The sequence below is a fragment of the Rutidosis leptorrhynchoides genome, chromosome 1, assembly GCF_046630445.1.
Source record: "Rutidosis leptorrhynchoides isolate AG116_Rl617_1_P2 chromosome 1, CSIRO_AGI_Rlap_v1, whole genome shotgun sequence".
Lineage (NCBI taxonomy): Eukaryota > Viridiplantae > Streptophyta > Magnoliopsida > Asterales > Asteraceae > Rutidosis > Rutidosis leptorrhynchoides.
In genome coordinates this window covers 551,008,187-551,031,317 of record NC_092333.1, presented here as the reverse complement: position 1 = coordinate 551,031,317, position 23,131 = coordinate 551,008,187, and the positions used below count along the sequence as shown (strand labels likewise).

General features: G+C 33.0%; 1 protein-coding gene across 11 annotated transcripts; it reads right to left on the bottom strand.

The window, feature by feature from the left end:
* Positions 1-2,308: 2,308 nt before the first annotated feature.
* On the bottom strand, positions 2,309-7,003 carry LOC139879407 (uncharacterized). Of its 11 annotated transcripts, none has more exons than XM_071865425.1 (4): positions 4,802-7,003; positions 4,619-4,695; positions 3,645-3,712; positions 2,312-3,538 (listed from the first exon to the last, which is right to left on the bottom strand). In XM_071865425.1, exon 4 carries the CDS (start codon positions 3,066-3,068, stop codon positions 2,361-2,363), a length of 708 nt encoding a protein of 235 aa, XP_071721526.1. In that variant the 5' UTR covers positions 3,069-3,538; positions 3,645-3,712; positions 4,619-4,695; positions 4,802-7,003; the 3' UTR covers positions 2,312-2,360. The 11 variants fall into 11 exon arrangements, 9 of the variants coding, with proteins under 9 accessions (XP_071721526.1, XP_071721522.1, XP_071721525.1 ...); XR_011770352.1 differs by having other exon boundaries at positions 2,313-2,852; XR_011770346.1 differs by having other exon boundaries at positions 2,309-2,852; positions 3,645-4,695.
* Positions 7,004-23,131: the final 16,128 nt, after the last annotated feature.

Below are 23,131 nucleotides of genomic sequence, written 5' to 3'. Positions count from 1 at the left end.
CGTTGACGAGTAGAACAACTTTAATACCCGAGGTTTGACCCGAAACACCCTTCTTCTTCTTCAATTGGAGCTGTCTCTCTCTAAAACTCTCCTCTCACTCTAGGGTTTGAAGATGAGAGTGTTTGATGAGTGAAAATGAGCTCCAATGGAGTTCTAGTTCAGTTTTGATGACCCTAAACCGACCCTAAATGAAAAGACCAAAGTACCCCTCATTTAGACCTTTTAAAAAGGCTGAAAATTGCATCAGACGGGTTCGGCGCGCCGCGCCGAAAGGTGGAGCGCCGCTCCAACCTACAGGTCAGTTTTCAGAAACTTGTTTTGGCCATAACTTTTTGACCGTAGCTCCGTTTTCGATGAATCAAATATCATTGGAAACGTAATAAGATTTCCTTTCCAATGGTAAGGCTTTGAAACATCAACACAAATTTTATTTGGGGTTGAAAATATACGTACACACCTTGCCACTTCAGACAACGTCCGGTTTCCTTCGGCGTTCGAGCAAGCAACACGTACACTTCATACACGCATCGTACACCATAAATACATTATGTACAATAAATATTTGGGTCTTACAAGATAACTGCGAGTTCATTTTCCAAGAACTGGAGGCGTGCTTCATTCTTCTTTGAAAATAATTTTTCAAAAGTTTTCCAAGCTGCCTTTGGTGTTTTCTCGTCACGGATGTGCTCCAATAGATCCTCCTCGATTGTAGTCTTCAATATAAATAAAGCCTTCCCGGCCTTGATGTTCCATTTTCTCAAGGCTTCGGCATTTTCTTTCGGTGGAGGCGTTGTGTCACTGCCAGCAACTATTTCCCATAAATCCTGTCCTTGTAGATAGGATTCTATGCAAGTCCGCCAATAACCATAATTGTGGTTATTGAGACTCTTGATTCCACTACTCGTACTTGCAAGATCTGCCATCATGACGTCCAACAAGCTTGGTCCCTGACCGATGAGCTTTCACAGTTCCTAACTGTGCTCCGACAGAATCTCCCTTAGAGCCTTGGTGAAAACAAGTCGATGTAAACGTCCAACGTTTACCGATTTCCTCCACTAGAAATGGTCCCGAACGACCTGCTCTGATACCAATTGTTGGAAGCTTCGACGAGCCCAACACACCCACTACAGAGGACATAGATTATACTACACTCACTACACCAACACTTGACGTTGGTTAGCCTTTAATTTTATGAATCCTTAGTGCACAATAATGTTTAAGCGACAGTGTCGACCATATATCATTCAGGCGGTATAACCGACCATATATCACTTAGGCGGCAGAGCCGACCATATAATAGATGCAACACAAGTGCACTAAGAACTTAAACACAAACTGAGGCTTAAATGGGAAACTTAACGAAGAACACTTTTATAATTACAAAGAAACAATTACAATATTATGAACTAACTCACACTCTTCTTTTACTTCTTCACCTTACTTCTTCTCTACTTCCTCACAACTCTCACACCTTACACAAATGAACTACTCATCACCCATATTTATACTACCCCATGGAACATTCTAGAAACTAGATATTTTCATAGATAAATATCTAGATATTTTATACACATACAAATATCTAGATTTTTCCTATCAAATACAAATTTCTAGATTTTTCCTACCATATTCTAAATTCTAGATATTTTCTTATACATATTAATATCTAGATATTTTACATATATACATCTACTAATACCAAATTTGCATTGTATTTTAACAAACCGAGACGAGATGTTCATCTCCCGAGATTTCTTGGTCAACGGGGTCAAACTTATTCAAAGCCACGATTTCTCGAATTTTCTTGCTAATTTGTAAGATTTTCTTGTAAAATTCGTAATTTCTAAGATTTTCTCGCTCATTTCTTGGATATTTTCTAAAATCTCGTAAAAACGTATATAAATATACATATATTGAAGTTTTTATGTATATTTCTATTAGAAAACTATAAAGTCAACGTCCGAGATCTCCCCAAGATTATTCCGAGATGCCGAGATCTCCCTAAAAAAATCCAAACGAGATCTCCCCGAAATCCGAATTCTCCAACCTTGCTTGAAAGTCATCAATTTTGTAGTAAGTTGAAGTGTGTAGAGCATCTTCACACAAAGTCAATCAGTCAATCACCCAATCAAGCGATCAAACCAATAACCAAATATTTAAAAGTACTCCCAGTACTCCCTCTCTGTTCCATTATAATTTGTCTATTTATTTTTTACAATCTCACTAACTTCATTTCTTCACCAATAAAATAACTTATAGTATTCTAGAAAACATTTCTTACAATATATACACTATGAAAACAGCAGTATATATATACACATCTAATTAAAATTACAAGAACAAAAAAAAAAAAAAAAAAATCAGTGACCAAACGGCTGTTGGTAGTAGTTTCTAATCAAATATATAATTACAAAGTTTATTAATGTAGCTATGATTGGTTTATCAAAAACACTCGTATAACTTTGAGCACCCATATGGTTATTCAACAAATCCATTACTATAGCTGTATCCATCTTCACAACACTTTCAACTGCAGCCTTAAACGTTTGTTCAATCAACTCCAGTAAATCCGATGTCAATTTCCCCTTCGGCCGAATAAGAACCTCTATCACAAGGTCAAATGATAAGTCAACAATCTTACTTATTGCACCCAAAACAATCTCCATAAGATACTCGAAAAGGTGCTCAACCAAGCCTTTGATCATCTCCAACACGCTCTCATATATTTCTTCTATCAACTCCTTAAAAGCCGACTTTAACTTATCCGCAAACCCTCTGCCTGCAGCTGTAGTTGCCATCATCCCAACCTTTACAACGATATCAAAGAATGACCAAACAATCATACTCATTGCCTGAAAAATAATATTTGAAAAAACTTTTAAAAAGTATACAACACATGTGAAATGACAACTGATTTGCTCTAATGCACACTGCACCACTTCTGCAGGAACTTTTAATGCTCGGATTGCGATTATGAGGACGTAGGGGACTGCATTGCAAAGCAAATAAGAGAGGTGGTTTGATATCATGGCTATGGTGGAACAAATGATTTTGATGAGGACCGCCATTGATAATAAACTAGAGATAGGTCAGCCGCACGTTGCTGCGGGCTTGTTGGCGTTATGGGGTTTGAACTTCTACAATACGATTGTATATGCCGAAAATTTACATGTCTTTTCTATAATATGAAAACATGGGAAAATTGGGTTTATCCTAACTTCTTTACCACCATGTATACGCTTCCGAGTTTTTGACCAAATCTCGAGTTATGTCGTACCAAACTTTACAATTCAAAGTTGACAACGATATATTATAGGATCACGCTACTTATTAACAACAATTACGTGCAGCCTTCTACTATTTGAAAAGTCGTATAGTTGCTACTTTTCCCCCCTATAAATACATTTCATATTCATACGTTTAAATACCCAACAAATCAACAACTTTAGATAGCATCTTATCAACTCACAATTTGAAATTTCACAATTAAAACAATACACAAATTAAAGAGGGGTTAATCACTCCAAAGTTCTGCAAACTTTCAACACAAAAATGGTAGTATTGTAACAGTTAGTACATGTGCTCTAGTAGTGTTATCAGTACAGATGACACGAATTATAAATGAAATCGAAAAACGCACTTACCACTTGCAAAATCTAGAGATTTAATGTCGAGAACCGTTAGCCAGACATGGTAGGTGACGGCATTCAAACTGTAGAGAGTCATTCCTTGTATCAGTAACCAGGTTTGACAAAAATAAGTGCCAATTAGTTCTTTCAAGAACCCATAATATTTGGTTAGATAGTTTGAAAATCTAAAAACTTGTAGTTATAAGTTTTATGGATTTATATAAGGATTGCTACTACAATGTGCACTTATCATAGGTGTAGCAAAAGCCATTTAATTGAAGAAAAAAAAAATGTTACACTTTCAGTGCGTAAAACAAAATGACTATGAACCTTAATGGCTAATCCATTTCCCGTTACATCAAAACCGTCAAATGCCAACAATGAGGAGTTGTTTTCACTGCCTGAATATATCACATTTATCTAAAATGATAAAAAGTTCAAATGTAGCATATGTAGAAGAGAATTATACAGTATGAACTAAAAATATAATCAAGCAACATAGCATTTGTAGTCAACGATAGTCTAATAACCTGACAATTGTGCACTCGCCTAACATCTTAACGCATATGTTCCGTAACCTTAAATCAATTGTTATTTGTTGCACATATATATCCATCACAATTACTTACCAACTAAAAGTCATATCAGTTCTTCATGCATATCTTTTCGCTAGTGCTAAGCTAGAAACTTCATGATTATATGAAAGTATAACTAAAATTCACTTTTGAGCAAACAAATGCTTACAATATAATGAACAATAAGATGCTTAGGATAGTGATTTACGAACAGTTTTGCCGCTAATCCCAATTACTATCACTGAGATAAAGTAAATTTTTTACATATTTACCGTAAATTCAATGATATAAATCACATGTACTCATATATCGAAGATACACCGGTTCAACGCAAATGTAGAACTCAAATCAATAACAACAAACAGGTATCATAGTTAATGAGAAGTTGATCTAATAATAAAAAAGAAAACATACCATGGTCCTCAAGGCTCAGCAGCTGACTACAACTTTCCGAACCACTGTCATCAATTGTTGGATTGTGTAACTGAAAACTAAATTAAAAAAGAAGCATACATCAATTGTATTTGTATCATATCATATTATAGATTAAACATGAAGCAAAATATACAGAGTAATAGAAAACAGATAAAAAATTACCTTTACAAATCAATTCAGATACCCAAATCTGGAAGCAGATAACATAGTTGAACCCATAAGGCAGAAATCGGTGACAAAATAGCTACAAACCCTAAAAAAATTCAAATTTTTTTTTAGCAAAAGATAAACGAAACAGAGATAACAATAAATTGATAAGTTGATACCGATTCGTGTATGGCACAATCGCCACACTAAAACACTACACATCGCAAAAATCACCAAGAACCCTAAATTTTTAGCTGCTTTCAATTCAAAAGAACAAAAAAAATCAGCAATGGCCCACACGTTGTTGCGGGCATCTTTAGAATGTTGTTTCTGGCGATCAATTTCGAATTCTGTCGATCAATTTCGAATGTCGGATTCAGATTAACAACCTGAAGCGATAACTTACAAAAAACATAGAAAATGGAAAAGTGGATCACGCCGTTGATACCACCGACTACCAATAGCTCAATGTCTTTTGCTCCGTCCTGATAAAGCTGCCTTATGGAACAAAGACAACCGAAAGCCATGTCTACAACCAATTGAGCAACATAACTTCATGATAGATGATTACTATAACATAGTTAACCAATCCATTATGATATTAGCATGTATTTATGCTGACCAAAACATTAAGCATAGTTAGACTGATGTCATCATCAACCTATAAAATCATAATCTTAAAAGGCATTCATGATAAAATTAACTATATATGTATCAATAAAAAAAAAGAGAATTAGCATATTAACCATTTAGTGATAATGGTTAGAAAGATGTTACCAAAACAATCTAGAAAGTAAATGGGTACTGATTGACTAAACGGGTACATATGGACCTGCATAAAACAAAATGGGTATATGTCACAATTATTCACTTAAAAGGTTTCAAGTTAAAATCTTATAATGGATACTCTTAAGGCAACATGTCATAAAGAAACATAAGAAAGTACAGTAGTGAATGAGTATTAGTCATAGTCTCGGAGACAAAAAGAAGCATTTTCATGACAAATCAGTTGATCAATGCTTTGAAAAAGCAATATAGAATTTTCACACAATGAGCGAACATATTGCTACTTCATGATACTAATAACAGCACATCACACAAACTAAAATTCAAACACACTAATTCAAGCATCAATACTCGAAGTCTGAGGAACCAATTACATTTATATGTTAATGGTAACTTTCATTTGTCGTCCTTTACTTACCATATTTAACCTTTTCCAACTTTTTTATATGTTTATGGCTCAATTACCCTTCTTTTTATAAAAAAAACTCTATTACCGACATTTTTTAAGCGCCATAACCACATCAAATAAAAGGAAGACTAACCTCATTAATCCAACAACAAAATTATTAAGCTAAACATATAAAAAAGTTGGAAAAAAGTTGATTTCATATCAATAAGCTAAACTTTATAGCAAAAATTTTTTTTTTTTTTTGAAAAGCAAGAATATATATCATTAATAAAAAATGGAGTTACAAGGCCCTATACATATCTATACATTGATGAAACGGAAATACAAAAAGGAGGCTAAAAAATCGCGGGAACCAACGAATACCAAAAAAACTAAAGAGGGAATAAGAACTGAAAGAAACAAGCCTATAATAATATCACAATAAAAGAATAATATCACAATATTATTAATAATATCACAATAAAAGAATAAAAGAAGACTAATCTTATTAATCCAACAACAAAAGGGGGCTGACTGGAGAGTAGAAACCACAACAACAAAACTATAATAATCATAAATTCATTGACTTTAAAGTTGGCCTGGAATCCTTGCAATCGTTACACATACAGTTCACAACAACCGAATCACAACAACCTTTGTCGCAAAAAATCATAAAGCATGTAAGTAAAGAATACTGTTAATAAAAAAATATACCTTAGATAACACAATTGTCGGAGATAACAGTTGCAACGGCGTTGACGGATAGGACTGACGGCGAGGTTTATAACTACAACGACGGTCGGTTTCATATGAATCGAAACTTTCTCTTCGAAATCCCAAATCGCTGGCACGGAATCAGAAACCTTAGGGTTAAAATGATAATCGCGCAGACGGAAACGTCTCGCATAAAACCCTAACATGTAGCAAAAAATCCAAAATCCTAGGGTTACGTCCCTATGGCACAAAGAGGGGTTGGAGATGAAGATAGGTGGTGAAGATGGCAGTGGATGAGGCTATTAAGGTGGTTTTATTTATTTAGTTTTGTGGAGTTTAGGGAAGAAGCTTCCAGACAATTGTGGTCAGAATGGAGGTGAGGTAGGGTTTTATGCTTTAGTTTAGAGGGAGATGTCGGTTTGGGGAGAGTGAAACAGTATAACGGTTAAAGTAAGAGTTTGTAGCCAATAGGGTTAGAGTAAAGTGTACGCTAGTTAGTATATTTAGTAATAGTAATAGTAATAGTAATAGTAATAATAATAGGAAGACTATAGATGAATATGATTAATTTTGGAAGTGTGTTTAATTTTTAATGATATATGAATGCAAGTACATCAAACTACATAGAATTTAAACCAGTGTCATTCTTTACTAATTAATTAATGTGATGGGCACATAAATCTTGGTCTTGGTGTTGAAAGATACATTAGGTATACATGTTTGCCTAGTTGTGATCAGCGTAGCTGGTTATAATTCGATGTATTTAAGTCGGCATGCATGTAAACAACCTAGTCAACAAAAGGCTTCAACCAATTAATGACATGACACCATATATTATATCATAATTCCTTATATCATCCCTTCATACATCAGATAGTCCTGATCTGAACCCATTGCCAAGTTTTTTGAGGCTCTGATATAAGTAATTATATGTTGACTTACAGTGTATAATTAACATAATCGACTTCATTGCGTGAATGCAACTTCTATTTCTTTACATTTAGTGTGATTTGGTTGATGGTTGATGGGTCATCTATATAAGATACCACACGACTTCCATACAATTTCCCACCAGAGTATTACATACGAAGAGCAATACTCGAAAGTTAAATACACATAATGAAAGTCAATTTTGCTGATTCAACTTAACGTAATTTTGAAAGTAGGACTAGAAAGTGCATACCCTCTGGTTGTGAATAGGTCAACCCTATGTAGCTATCTCATCAATTGCATTCACTGCTAACTTTTGTTTTTTTCTAGCACATTGTCCCTCATCAAACACTTGACTCACTTATTGTATCACAACTTATTGCCCACTTACAACCTCATTAACACACATTCATTATGTCACTCTATATGATCCAATGTTTCTGCAGCAACCAATTGGGTTAGAGAGCATTGATTATAGTCAACAACTCTTAAGCACACAAGTAACCTAACCCATTTTTGAATAAAAGATTTCAGCATGTGAGCCCCGAAACACATTCGCTCTTTAATACTCATAAAAAACAACTCTAAAATCGTTGCACACGGTAATCATGACAAGACAATATTTAAACGATTCCGATCAGTGTCCACCACCGTCACAGCCACCGCCACAGCCATCGCCGACACCACATGCCTCCACCTTCACACCAAGAATACCGCTGGTAAAACAATTCGAAACATGGCTGGAAAACCTAAAACCCCGATTCACACCATACAACCATACGACGTCGTAGAAACCTTATGACCTCAATCCGTACCAGACCTAGCATATGACATATTTCGGTGGACCGGCCAACAACGTGGTTACTGGTTACAAACACAACATACCCAACCACGATTCAAATCAAAGTATCTGGTAATTGCATGTTTGTTTGTTAAATTTGGACTCCGTTAAGACCGCCTAACGAAGTTCGTAAGTTATCTGAAAACTGGTAAATACTGCGTGAATGGGGTATGGGTTTATAACCCATTTATATTTATGTTTCTGGATATTTCTAGCCATTTTCCTAATTAGATACTTATCACTCTCGTTCCAAAAATCTAAACCCTAATTCGATTCTTGTTATGTTGTTAAAATTCAAGATTAGAAATCAATTCTCCGTGTGTGCGTGATAAAGATAAGGTAAGCATATCACATATTCATGTTTTAAATCTTGTTTAAATTAGTTTTTTTTTTTTTTTTTTAAATGATAAAAGTGTGTATTTTGGGCATGAATCTTGATGTTTATGCGTTAGTTAGCTTGTTTGTTGTCAGATTATAATTATGTGTATGTTAGCTTTTTATACAATTAAAACTTTACTAAGTTATATGTATTGTGTTTTTTATTTTTTAACTACTTGAGTCTACTAATATCTTCTATTTGTGTAGCTAGTTGAGTATCAAATTGGTGGAGGCTATGCATTTGCCTAACAGTTCTATAGGAGTGGAATTGATTAATATTTTTTGCATGCTTTAAATGGTCGAATATCAATTGTGTGAAGGCTAGGCATGTGCTACTGGAAGTATTCAAGTGTGTGCTACTGGCTATGCATATGAAAGTTTCACCTGGTAATTCACATGAACTGGCATCGATCCCGTATTAGTTGGAGTATGCACGGCCACACATTTGAGCGGTTCCTACATAGTTGAACGTGTTGATTTGTTTTTAGAACTATTACATGATGATTATTTTGTGGCATCCGGTTTCAATTTGCAGATAAACATTATCAAAGTAATTTTAGGAACTTTATTAACCTCCTATAATCATAAGTCTAATTGTCGTAAGTTTCAAAGTTCCAATAATGCCTTTCGTTATGTGGTTAATACTTGAAAGTAATATTGTTTGAAGGTGGAAGTTTTGACCCATTTATTTCTAATGTGTCGTTTGTGTTGTTGATTTATATATCAAATTTATTGGTAATAATATACTGTGAGAAAAGGAATATTTTTTATGTGTTATGTCTTACACATCTTATATGTACAAGGAAAAATGCAGTTATGTATTACCGATGTTTTCAAGTAGATAATGAAATGGAATGTTGGTGAAAGAATCTACAGACGATCTACGATGTCAATCATTTTGGGGAAAGCTAGAAGTAAAAATGGTATATAAGGTCCTCCATTGGAAGACAAACTAACGCTATGGAGGTTAGTAGTGGCACTTTTACTCCCCTAATAACACAATAAACCATACGCTGTAACCTAAGACTACACAACACACTGTATTATATCAATGCAGGAAAACTAATAAATGTCTGCAACTGCATCTACTCAACAACAGGTTTCCCACTAGCAAGTGCTTAAAAAGAAACGATAACATCAACACAAACAAACCTGGTAACGTTTGCTCGAGTTTAATGATTTAGATTAAGTAGAAGTAGCATATTGTTGGATAACGGGTGAAATAGATAATTTAGTAGGTTTTTTTTACTGTTCATGTTGCATTTATAATGGGTCGAAAGAGTCTTATACACCTATTAATAAGAATTGGTGTTTCAAATATGATCACAAGTATTGTATGTCAACAATAATAATTTAGCTTTGGCCATTTACTTTTCCCGATTAAACATATTCTTGTACGCTGCCTTGAAAAAACTCACAAGGCACATTTGGTTAGATGAAGTTGGAAGGATATAGTGAAATCATAGTAAATCAATCATGAATCTCAAGTACTATCTACGGAGTATTTTTTATGCCACATTTTTTACATCAGTAGATCATTTATTTCAATGACCATCATCATTTGCACGTAACACACACATTTGGGCGGAAACCCGAACCCGATCGATGGTACCCGGGAACACATCTATTCGGGCAGTGATCCGGGTAGAGGTCCGTGAACGAATCCGGTAAAACCTCCTTATAGGGTCAATATATACCACCATTGTTGGTGTTCAATTGTTTTAAAGAAAATCATGTCATCTCTAAGGATCGAACCCATGACCTCTCCATATCTCATGACACAAAGTGGTGAACCGTTGGGCTATGTCCGCGAGTTCAAAGAGTTTATAGTTATATAATATTAACAACTGTTTATGAAATGAAACTACAGGTTAGACAAAATGTGGGTGGATGATCATATGAGTTTTCACCGAATCATTTTTAATCATTTAAGTGAGTGGCTGCATTCAAGTATGCCTGGAAGATTGTAAATGGTTTAAACTTCTAAACTGATGCTTATGGTGATTGTGTAAGTAGCTTCATAATTCTCAAATTTGTTTTGCACACCAGTTTGTGGTTACGTCTCATTGAAGTTGACATGACTTACTTTGCAATATGATATACTATATCCATGTCCATCTAATAACACTTGCATTACAATTTATATTTAGTTACAAGTATTGCATCAACGGGCATTGGGAATTGTATCACATAGTTAATCGGTATCAATACTAATATTTTCAAATACTATTTTATAGAGCTGTCATGCAACGCACAGGCTCATAATTTATGTGTTATGTCTAAAGCAAAGTTTAAGTTATCCAACTCTTGATGATGTGTTTTGTGTAAAACAAAAATACTTAAGCAATTAACCTACAACAAAAAAATTTTATACTCTCTTTATCATACCGTTAATTACTATAACATATACGTTTTCAGTTTGTTTGATTAAGAGTCGCCATGCAACGCACGGGCTCTTAAAGGCTAGTATATTTATGTTTCTGGATATTTCTAGCCATTTTCCTAATTAGATACTTATCACTCTCGTTCCTAAAATCTAAACCCTAATTTGATTCTTGTTATGTTGTTAATATTCAAGATTAGCAATCAATTCTTCGTGTGTGCGTGATAAAGATAAGGTAAGCATATCACAGATTCATGTTTTAAATCTTGTTTAAATTAGGTTGTTTTTTTTCTAAAATGATAAAAGTGTGTATTTTGGGCATGAATCTTGATGTTTATGCGTTAGTTAGCTTGTTTGTTGTCAGATTATAATTATGTGTATGTTAGTGCAACTTCTTGAGTCACTAATTTGACCAAAACAGCTCGAAATCGTGAAAAATGGGTTGAAACCCGTAATTCAGCAGCGATTGCTACCTATTCTTGAATACATGTGCGTGTAAGCTCACGCGCGCGTGAGAGGGTATATTACACACACGTGTTAACTTTGAACGTATTGCTTATTTTGATAGGACACTGGATGAACGTATTGACTTTGAACCAGAGGGTCCTTCTGGCATAGCAGAATCACCTTTTATGCATCCTCTATCTTCCCCCAAGAAGAATGATAAGCATACCACTTGGGAAGATGACTCAGCTGCAAAGAGTAAGCCTGACATCAGAAAAATGAATCCAGATGAAAGGGAGGCTTATAGGCTTGAGATCACTGTCCCTGAGCTGGTAGAACAAAGAGAAGCAGCTATACCAGAAAGAATTCGCCACATCAGGCTGTTGTATCATCCGTTGGACCAGCAATTCTATATTGATGCCATGATGTACATCATTGATGTTGGTATGTATCTATACAACATTGGTCAAAGGCTTCACACTGATGAGGAGAAGGCCCTCTTTTATGAGGCTTTGCAGCTTGTCATGGACTTAAAGCAATATTGTGATGCCCTAAATACAGATGAGGGCAGGCAATTGATTGCAACAGCAAAATCCTTGAACATCACTGTTAATGACTATCTCATGAGTGTTAAAATTGAAAAGCAAAGAAGGGAGTATGCTGACGCTGAGTATGCTGAAAGGTTGAGGCTTAGGGAAGAAGAAGCTAAGTTGGCTGCTGACAGAAAACAAGAGGCTGCATCTCTCAAGTTAGCTAAAGCCATAGTTAAAGCACAGGACAAGGTATTTGATGAACTGGAAGCTGCTAAGAAAGCACCTGCTGAAATTCCTATTGAAACTGGAAGAACAAAAGAACTATCTGATCATTTCTTTAGGAGTAAGTATACTGATGTGATGACCAGAAGATCTAACCCTGGTAAGATCATCAAAGTGCATAAAGGCACAAAAAGGTCCTTCAGTATCAGCACGGACAATAATGTTCATGAGAGGGTAGATTACATGAATCTGAGAACCTTTGGATTCAGTGAGTGGATGGAGATACTTGTGACGACCCGAAAATTTTCGACCAAATTTAAACTTAATCTTTATATGAAATCGACACGATAAGCAAAGTCTGTATTGTGAGTCTCAAAATTTTTGGAATTGTTTATATAGATTCATTTGACTTCGACCATTTTCGACGATTCACGAACCATTGTGTGTAAATAAATAAATATATATATATATATATATATATATATATATATATATATATATATATATATATATATATATATAAACATAAGTGTATATATAATATGTAGAGTTAATAAAAAAAAATATACATTTTAATTACTTAAATTAAAAATGTAAAATAATATACAGGATAATTAAGTTGTTATTAAAATGAATATATATATATATATATATATATATATATATATATATATATATATATATATATATATATATATATATATATATATATATATATATATATATATATATAATTCTATACCTAAGTAATATTATATATGTTTTAATTAAAGATTCATTATATTATAAATATGATATAATTAATAAATTGTAATATATAAAATTTATAAGTAATATATTATTCAATAAAGATTATCATATAATATATGATTATTAAATATTACCTAGTTAAAAATATATATAATACAAGTTAAAATATAGTTATTATATTGATATTATTATTTTCATTATCATTATAAATATTAACATTAATATTAATATCAATATTATTAATAATATTACATATATGAAATTTGATACATTTGATTTGTTACTAATATTATAAATATCAATGTTAATATCATTATTATTATAATTAGTAATAAAATTATAATTTTAGTTATTATGATTTATATTAGTATTATTGTTAGATATTATTGTTACCATTATCATTAATAATTAGTATTATTATTATATATTATAATTACTATCATTTTCAGTATTATTTGATAATATTAATATTTTTATTAATTCTATTATTAATATTATTAGAATTTTAATTACTATTAATATAATTATAATTAGTAATTAATAGTATTACTTATATAAAATTTATATGAATGAGAATCAGTTGGACGTACCATCAAGCTTTATCCAATTTTGATTCTTGTCTCCAATTCAGTAATAAGATTCCAAATCAAACTCAGATGCATCCAAATTCAGTTACACATGTTATTCTGATTTTTTTTATTCATGTTTCTGTTCCTGAATTATTTTCCTGTCGAATCGGTTCAGCTACAAAACAAACCTTAATTGATTCAATCCAGCTGTAGTAATATCATTTAACTTCTATATAACCTTTGGCTATTGCAACATGAAAGGAAACAGAAAAATAAAACAGAAAAATTAAAAGAAATAACTCGCCATTCTCAGTTCTTGAAACCAAATCACCATAGCTCAATTTCATTCAAATTTTAAAAATGTATTAGTGCAGTTTTATTAGGAAAATACTGAGTGATCTTTATGCAAAGTTTCAAAACCCAAATCATCCTATCGATCCTTAATTTTGGAGTCAAAGTTTGGATTTTAAAAAGTCAACTAATGTGCTCATCAAGAAATTCGAACTTTGTGTGTTGTTTCTGGATCAATTAATGATTCAGAAAGTTTCTAAAGATAATTTAAAGTCTTTTTCATGTCATAATCATTAGCTAAAACGTCGTTGAATTTGAATTAGGCCTTGGAGTTCATTAACGGGTTTATAAGTTCTGTACATCAAGTTTTTTTTTTCTTTATTTATTTGGTTAAATTAATTCAAACATTGATTTTGGATCGTTTATGTTTCAATTTAGAAGTCTAAGACCAAAAGAAATCGAATTGGTTGCTATGGTTGATTTTGTTTCCCTGATCATACGAGGTATAGAAGTAGAAGAAGAAGGATAATTAAATTACGGGTTATAATTAAATAGAGGGTAACAGATAAGAGAAAAATGAATTTAGCTGGATGGTTATGGTTGTTAGTGCGTGAGCGAGAGGTCTTGGGTTCGAGCCCCATCTTGGGCAACTCATTTTAGAAAGGCTCTTTTAAGGGTATACTTTCTTTTTATTATTACTATTATTATTATTATTATTACTACTAGTATCATTATTACTATTTATCATTATTATTATTGTTATTGTTAGTATTAATGATTGTTAGTGTTACTAGTACAAGTATTAAAATTATTATTATTATTATTATTACAAAAATAAGTAATAGATATCATTTATTGTTATTATCATAATTATCATTACAAATATGACTATTATTATTATTATTAATGTTGTTACTAAAATTATTATCGTCATAATCTTACCATTTTTATGTATTATTATTATTAATATGAGTATGATTAAGAGTATTGTTATTCATTAATATTGTTATTATTATTATTATTATTATTGTTATCTATATAGAAACCAATAAAAATAATTTTGTTAAAATCTTACAAATTACTAGAATTATCATTACTAATAGTATTATTATTAGTGCTATTATTATTGTATTATTACTGTTTGTATTATTATTATTATAAATATTATCATTCATATTATTATTATGAATTTTCATTATAAGTATTGTTACTACTAAAAGTTATTATCATTTATATTATTTTTACTAAAATTATATTTTTGTAATCCTTAAAAACTATCATTTTATTTTTATCAATATCTATACTATTTATCAATATCTATACTATTATTATCTATACTATTATTAATAAAATAATTATAATTAGGAACATAAGAGTTTAAAAGGACATGGATAAGATTATAAGTATGAAAATTGAAAGTTATATATATAAAGATATCTTTAATATACACAACGTAATTATATTATAATTATTATGTACGAAAATGAAAATATATAAATAAATAATGAAATTTATAAAGTAATAAATACAACAATTATATTACTAATAATATATATATATATATATATATATATATATATATATATATATATATATATATATATATATATATATATATTAGATTACAAGAATATGTTTTAATACATATATGAATGATATAGGTTCGTGAATCCGAGGTCAACCATACACCTGTTCAATGTCGTCATATGTATTTTTCCTACAAAATACAGTATAGTGAGTTTCATTACTCCCTTTTTATATATATTTTTGGGACTGAGAATACATGCGCTGATTTTATTAATGTTTTACGAAATAGACACAAGTGATCAAAAGCTACATTCTATGGCTGGATTATGAATATTGAATATCACCCCTTTTTAGATTGGTAACCTAATGATTAGGAAACAGGTATGGCCCCCTAATCGACGCGAATCTTAAAGATAGATCTATGGACCTCTACAAGTCCCATCCGGGGTACGGATGCTTTAGTACTTCGAGATTATTATTATTATACAGACGAGAGGTTCTGTTTAGGGATATTCTATGCATTAAAGTTAAGTCGATTATCAAGCGTTCACCATATGAATGATTTTTAATTCGCGGGTTACGCATGTTATTTTGTACTCGGGTTACGTGTACAATTAAATATCTGAAATCTTGTGGTATATTAAAATGATGAAAATGAATGATTATGATAAACTAATGAACTCACCAACCTTTTGGTTGACACTTGAAAGCATGTTTATTCTCAGGTATGAAAGAAATCTTCCGCTGTGCATTTGCTCATATTAGAGATATTACTTGGAGTCATTCATGGCATATTTCAAAAGACGTTGCATTCGAGTCGTCGATTTCATCAAGATTATTATTAAGTCAATTATAGTTGAATATATTATGAAATGGTATGCATGTCGTCAACTTTCGATGTAAAGAAAGTTTATCTTTTAAAAACGAATGCAATGTTTGTAAAATGTATCATATAGAGGTCAAATACCTCGCGATGTAATCATATGTTATTGTATTCGTCCTTATGGATTAGGACGGGTCGCTTCAATACTGCAGTACTTCATTGATAAAGGTAAAAGTGCTATTAAAGATACACTGAAACCTGAACTTCAAGAACTTTTCAACAAGGCAGTCAAGTATGGGAATGCACCAGAAGTGAATGTAGAAGAAGTTCTTTCACAGAAGCCTAAAAGGAAGAAATCTATTGTGCTGGCCCACACAGAAGAGATCCCATCATTCTACCCCCTCAAATGCCAGTGTTTGATCCTGCTGAGATACCTATCCTGTTCCCTGAAGCCTGGGCAGCCATTAAAGTGAAGGAAGAAGAGCTATCTGGTGATGAACAAGATAAAGATAAGGATAAAGACAGATAGCCTTCTAGTGCTTAAGTGTATCTTTTGTTATTTCATGTTTCATTATATTGTTTTGTAATTATTGTATATATTCTGTTGTAATGAAAAAGAAATGAGTTTATCTTCAAAAATCATATCAATTTATAAGATATACATAACTCAGCAAAAGATCCCAAAACAAACCAAAAAGGGACAATTTTACTGCCTATTTTTTCTTTAGGTCTCTTAGTGCTGGCTTTAGTGTTTTCTCTACATGTCATAGGTTTTGTCATCATCAAATAGAGGGAGATTGTTGAGTCTCCAGAGTAATTAAGGATTTAATTATGACAAAACAGAATTTATTTGCACTAAAATGTAATGTGCAGCCAGCACAAGTTTGTTTATGTAAAGATAGGAAACATTGCTATGTCGAGTGTCTAGTATGCTGCTTAGTCTACCAGCACAAGGTAGACAGTATTCTTCGATCAGAACAGGATGTGTACCCATTAATTCAAGAATATCAAGTGACTCAGCATAGAAGAACCAGCATGGCTGGATAGCAGCATACAACACAAGACAACTATGCTCCATTACAAGCATAGTGGTTTTCTGAGTGGTCTACATCAATTGTACTATTCAACAGAAGTCGAAGACAAAGTTGAACAGAAAAGGACACACGTCGACGGCTGACAAGTGACCGTACAAGACCACGTGGGAATGCATAATTTTAACGCATGTGCAGACATATGTTATCCTTTGTCAACGCCTAGGGAACACAACATTCTATTTGTTTAATCAAATAGTGTTGCCAAACTGAATTGAGGTGTTCCTGCAAATAGCTATCAAAGAGGAAAGAAGGGAGCACGCTCTATGACACAATTGTTCCCACAAGTACAGACATCCTATGTACCAGTGGACAATAGAACAATTACACGGTTAATAGGACTACTATAAATTGGTGTATCCACTATTATAACAACTAGTGGTGTGGGTTTATTTATTTAGAGTCCAAACTTGTAATAGCTTTAGAATATCCTCAATAGCTATAACTTAGGTAAATCTGTATCAACCAACTATCATTCCGCCAAGGATAGTTGTAATTCTTTGTGATTCAATCAATAAAGAATAAATCGTTGAAAATTACCTTTCACTATATTTAATTTACTTGCTTGAATACTAAACCATTTTAACTGATTAAGTTAATTGAAAAGAATTGTACTCACCCCCCTCTACAATACTCCTGTTGTTTATCAAGGGACCAACAGTTATATTATTATTCTGTAGATTATAATAACAACAAATAAATTTAATAAATCACACTAAAATTTAAATTTAAATTACGATTACATGATAAAAAGTCCTAAAAATATAAAATTACAATAAATAAATAAAAGTCCTAAATTACTTTATGTTTAAAAAAGTCCAAAAAATTGAAAAATACAATAATATTAATAAAAGTCCTACTCGTCGTCGTCCTCGTCCAACAATTGAATTAAGTAGCCGTACTCTGCGAGCAAGGTCTTCTTCATCTTTGTAACGACCCGTCAAAATCGCTATTGACGCGACACGTTAATCATTGATTCCACAGTGAGGTTTTGACCTCTATATGATACGTTTTGATAAAATATTGCATTCATTAAAATACGTGACTTTCTAAACATAGAAAGTCATAATCATGTGGGCGAGTGCTTAGGTATAAGCAAAACCCCAAAATACATAAGTCTTTAATTTACAGGTTGACATCACAGTCCAATTATTTATTACACAACGTAGTTTTATTTAGAATGCAATAAACTTTATACAAAGCATGAGAGACTCCATACATGCAACAAGCACATCACAGCGGAAGCAGTCTAAGGACCTGAGAATAAAACATGATAAAAAGATCAACACGAATGTTGGTGAGTTATAGGTTTAATTGCTCGAGTCATAAGTATATAAAGATAGACCACAAGATTTCATCAAAAGTTTATCAATAGATTCTATGTAACAGAGCTGTAACACCCCGTCAAAATTCCCTTTAACGGAACGTTAACTCTGGTCCCAGTGCTTGGCTTGACTTCTACGTAACGGCAATATTCTACAGCGGAAGCAATTAATACCTGAGAATAAAACACGCAAAACGAATCAACAATAATGTTGAGTGAATCTACAGGTTTTAGTTAAACAATACAGTATGTTTAAGAAATAATATATTTCCAAAAAAAAACGTTTAATAGTGGAAGACCACCAAAGTTTTATATCAAAGTTTGCATACAGCAATGTCAAGTGTTAACTGTTCGTAATCAGTAATATCAAGTTCCAAATGTGTGACACCAAAATAGTTTCGTTTCATATACTTGTAGACATTACCATGTCTAGTTTTAAATGTTTGTAAACCTCAGTTTCAAGTAACGTATCATAGTATCTGAAAAACGGTTATCAGAAAAATAGTTTAGTTTCCTTGACTACGAGATTCTATCGTTTGCATAAACCGAGCACCTGAATACTAGCAATGACCCGAGTATAGAAGCCATTATACCCGCCTTACCTCGTAAAATGTTATACACTTGTTCAAATGTATTTAATGTTCAAAGTAAATGCACCACTGTTTTTATAGCGGGTGAGGTTGTCAACCTAACGGATCCGTCCATCTAAATTGTGCTTACACCGATGGTATTAAAAGTATTCAAGCTAGAGGCTTTTTGAACAAACTCATTATGCATATGTGTAGTACTCATGTCAATACAAAAGTATTTAAAAATGTAAATATAACAGCGTGTATTCTCATCCCTGAAAATATGTAAAAAGTGAGACTGTAGACTCACCTTTGAATAAGCTCGGATTGAAAAGTGAACAAATAACTTGTACGGTTTATAGCCGAGTAATGCAACCTAAGTATACGTATGTAGGTTGGTCAATATATGTATCTTATATAAGTGTGGTTTCATAGTGTACGTTGTCTTATTGCTCGACTCGACGCGTTTCAAAGTAAAAGTCAACTATATCATGCAAGTCAAACAAAGTCAACCGAAGTCAAACCAAAAGTCAAACTTGGTCAAAGTAGTCAACTAAAGTCAACATCAATAGGTTCATGCCAAATATTGGTCAACATGTCAAACCTAAGTCAAACAATACGTTTTAGGTCATGAATGATCATTTTCACAATTTCAGTTTATCGCCATGCACAAAGTTTATGAACACGTAGCATACTTAGCACATTATCTCATAGTACAAAATTCACGTAAACATGACAAACTCCAGATCAAGAACAACTTAAAATCGATTCCAAAAAGTCCATCCAGGGACTCATACGACAATTAAAAGTCAGGAATCAGAAGGGATACATTTAGGGTTTGCCAAGTCAGTTTCTGACCGCGCACTGATTTTATTTTGGCTATAACCGGAGTTAGGAACATGAAATTGATACAAGACCAGTGTAAATAGTTCAAAGACAAATCAAAGTAACACATATCAAAAATCTAGCAACTTTTGTTTAGCCAATTTGTACAGTTTATTCGTACAAGTTGAACATTCAGTTTTCAGCTCAAATCAGAATTCACATAAAGTATGGCTCTATTGTGCCCAATGCATAAGATTTCAGAGATTGACATAAACTAAAAATAAGTCACATATCATGTTAAGTTTCATTTTACAGAAGCATACATGCTCATGAAATTCACATAATCCACAGAGTACAAAACCGTGATCAATTTACAGATTCGATTCTCATTTAGTTAGTCACATTGCATGCGATTATCTGAAGATCTAGATACAATTAGCCTATGATATCCACATGAAAGATGAAGTAATTTTTGTCTACTTTTTAAATATGCAAAGCTTTAATCACATAAGTTAACACATTTTATCATACAAGGTTATTTTCATGCAAGTGCTGTATAAAACTACTTTTACACTAATTCTAGCATATCTCAGGCTATATATAAGCAAACGACATGATATCCTAGTCTAAATTGAGTGTTTTTAAATTATATTTCCAGTGGTATAAGTCTCACTTGCCAATTTGTTTTCTATCAATACCAAATTTCTGATCAAGCAACAAAAACACAACGATAATTCAAATCGACATAACTTAATCATACGGAAACGAAATCAAGCGAATCCAAAGCCTAAACTCAATAGTTTTTCTCAAGGAATCTGATTATAACATCATAATTAACATTTGAAAAACTTAATTTTTCTGATCAAATAAATACAAATTCGTTTTTAAACCCTAGCGCATCAAATAATCAAAATAACGATTACAATTAACACGTACGCGTATAGACTTGAGCAATTGACAACATAAATATGAAACTCACATGAAAAATCAGATTTTAAGAATTAGGGTTTATGCAATTATACCTTAGATCACAAAATTGTTTATACCAATGGATGAGGAGATGAACGCGATTCGTGTATAACACTCTTGCTAATTTTGAACGATGAAGGTATGGTGGTGATGGTGATGGTTGACGATGGGAGGAGAGGGAGGAGGGAAAAGCTGCATTTTTTTGTTTCTAATTAGGTTTAGGGAAAAGAATACAAGTACTAGTTAATTTATATATGGACTAAATACCCCTAATTGCACTTAAGTCCCTTCATTAGCCAAAAATTAACAAAATAAGGGGAGAGGGGAGGGGGTTCGGCCGAATGGGGCCCTCATGGGGTTCCCGGGCTCTCGTTTTGCAATCTCGTGTAATCGTGGTCCGTTTTAAGTGCCGTTTAGTCGTACCGAAGGCCCGGAACGCTAACCCGATCGTTAAACGCAACCAATTGTTTAATTTATTAAAAACCCAATAAATTAAATATTTTAAAAAGTTAATAATTAATAAAATTAATTATTAAAATAAACCCGAGCGTTTCGTTGCTCAAAAAGCTATGATCAAAATCGTATCGTTTTTATCGTATTTCATTATCCGAAATATTTATTTGAATTAATATCAACCCATATCAATTATTAAAACCCTCCGAAGATCAAGTACGCATTTAATATACGTAAACGCATAAAAGTTAAATAATCGCCGTTAAATAAACTAACGGAAGGTTAACAGAAGTAACGGAAAAATCAGGGTTGTTACATTACCCACCTGTTATTGAAAATTTCGTCCTGAAATTTTAGTGATCTTCTGCTGAAGTAGTTTCCTCGGGAAACAGTTGCGGATATTTCAGCCTCTCTGGTTTTCACGCTCCCACGTGAACTCTAGTCCTCTTCTCGCGTTCCACCAAACTTTAACGATAGAAATTCTGCTTTGCTTCAACTGTTTGACCTCTCGGCCCAAGATTTCAACAGGTTCCTCAATGAAATGAAGTTTGTCGTTGATACGTAGTTCCTCTAAAGGAATAATCAAATTATCATCGGCTAGGCACTTCTTTAGATTGGATACATGGAAAACGTCATGAATACCGCTGAGTGTTTGTGGCAGTTCCAATCTGTAAGCTACTGGTCCACCCTTTTCAGTTATCTCAAACGGTCCAACATATCTAGGACTCAGCTTACCTTGTTTCCCAAATCGTACAACACCCTTCCAAGGTGATACCTTAAGCATAACCTTGTCACCAGCTTGGAACTCTATGTCCTTCCGTCTAACATCGATGTAACTCTTTTGACGACTTCGAGCCATCCTCAGTCGTTCCTGAATCTGTAGAACTTTCTCAGTTGTCTCCTGAATAATTTCAGGACCTGTCAACTGACTATCTCCCAACTCGCTCCAACAAACGGGAGATCTACACTTCCTTCTGTACAATGCTTCGAAAGGTGTAGCTTTAATACTCGCATGGTAGCTGTTATTGTATGAGAACTCAGCTAGTGGTAAATACTTATCCCATCCGTTTCTGAAATCAATGACACACGCTCTCAGCATGTCCTCAAAAGTCTGAATAGTTCGTTCGCTCTGGCCATCCGTCTGGGGGTGATATGCTGTACTCATATCTAAACGGGTCCCCATTGCTTTCTGCAATGATTGCCAAAACCTGGAAGCAAATCTGTTGTCGCGGTTGAATATAATGGATATAGTCACTCCATGCCTAGAGACGACTTCCTTAATGTAGATCTGAGCCAACTTCTCCATTTTGTCAGTTTCTCTTATCGGTAAGAAGTGTGCGGACTTAGTGAGATGATCCACAATTACCTAAATAGTATCGTGACCTCCCGCCATTCTTGACAGTTTCGTAATGAAGTCCATGGAAATACCTTCCCACTTCCACTGGGGTATCTTTGGTTGAGTTTAATAATCCTGATGACTTCTGATGTTCAGCCTTGACTTTAGCGCAATTCAAGCACTTCCCGACATAGGTAGC

Coding starts and splice junctions, on each gene's coding strand:
- LOC139879407 (XM_071865418.1), bottom strand. CDS start 3,068: ATGGCGGTCCTCATCAAAATCATTTGTTCCACCATAGCCATGATATCA.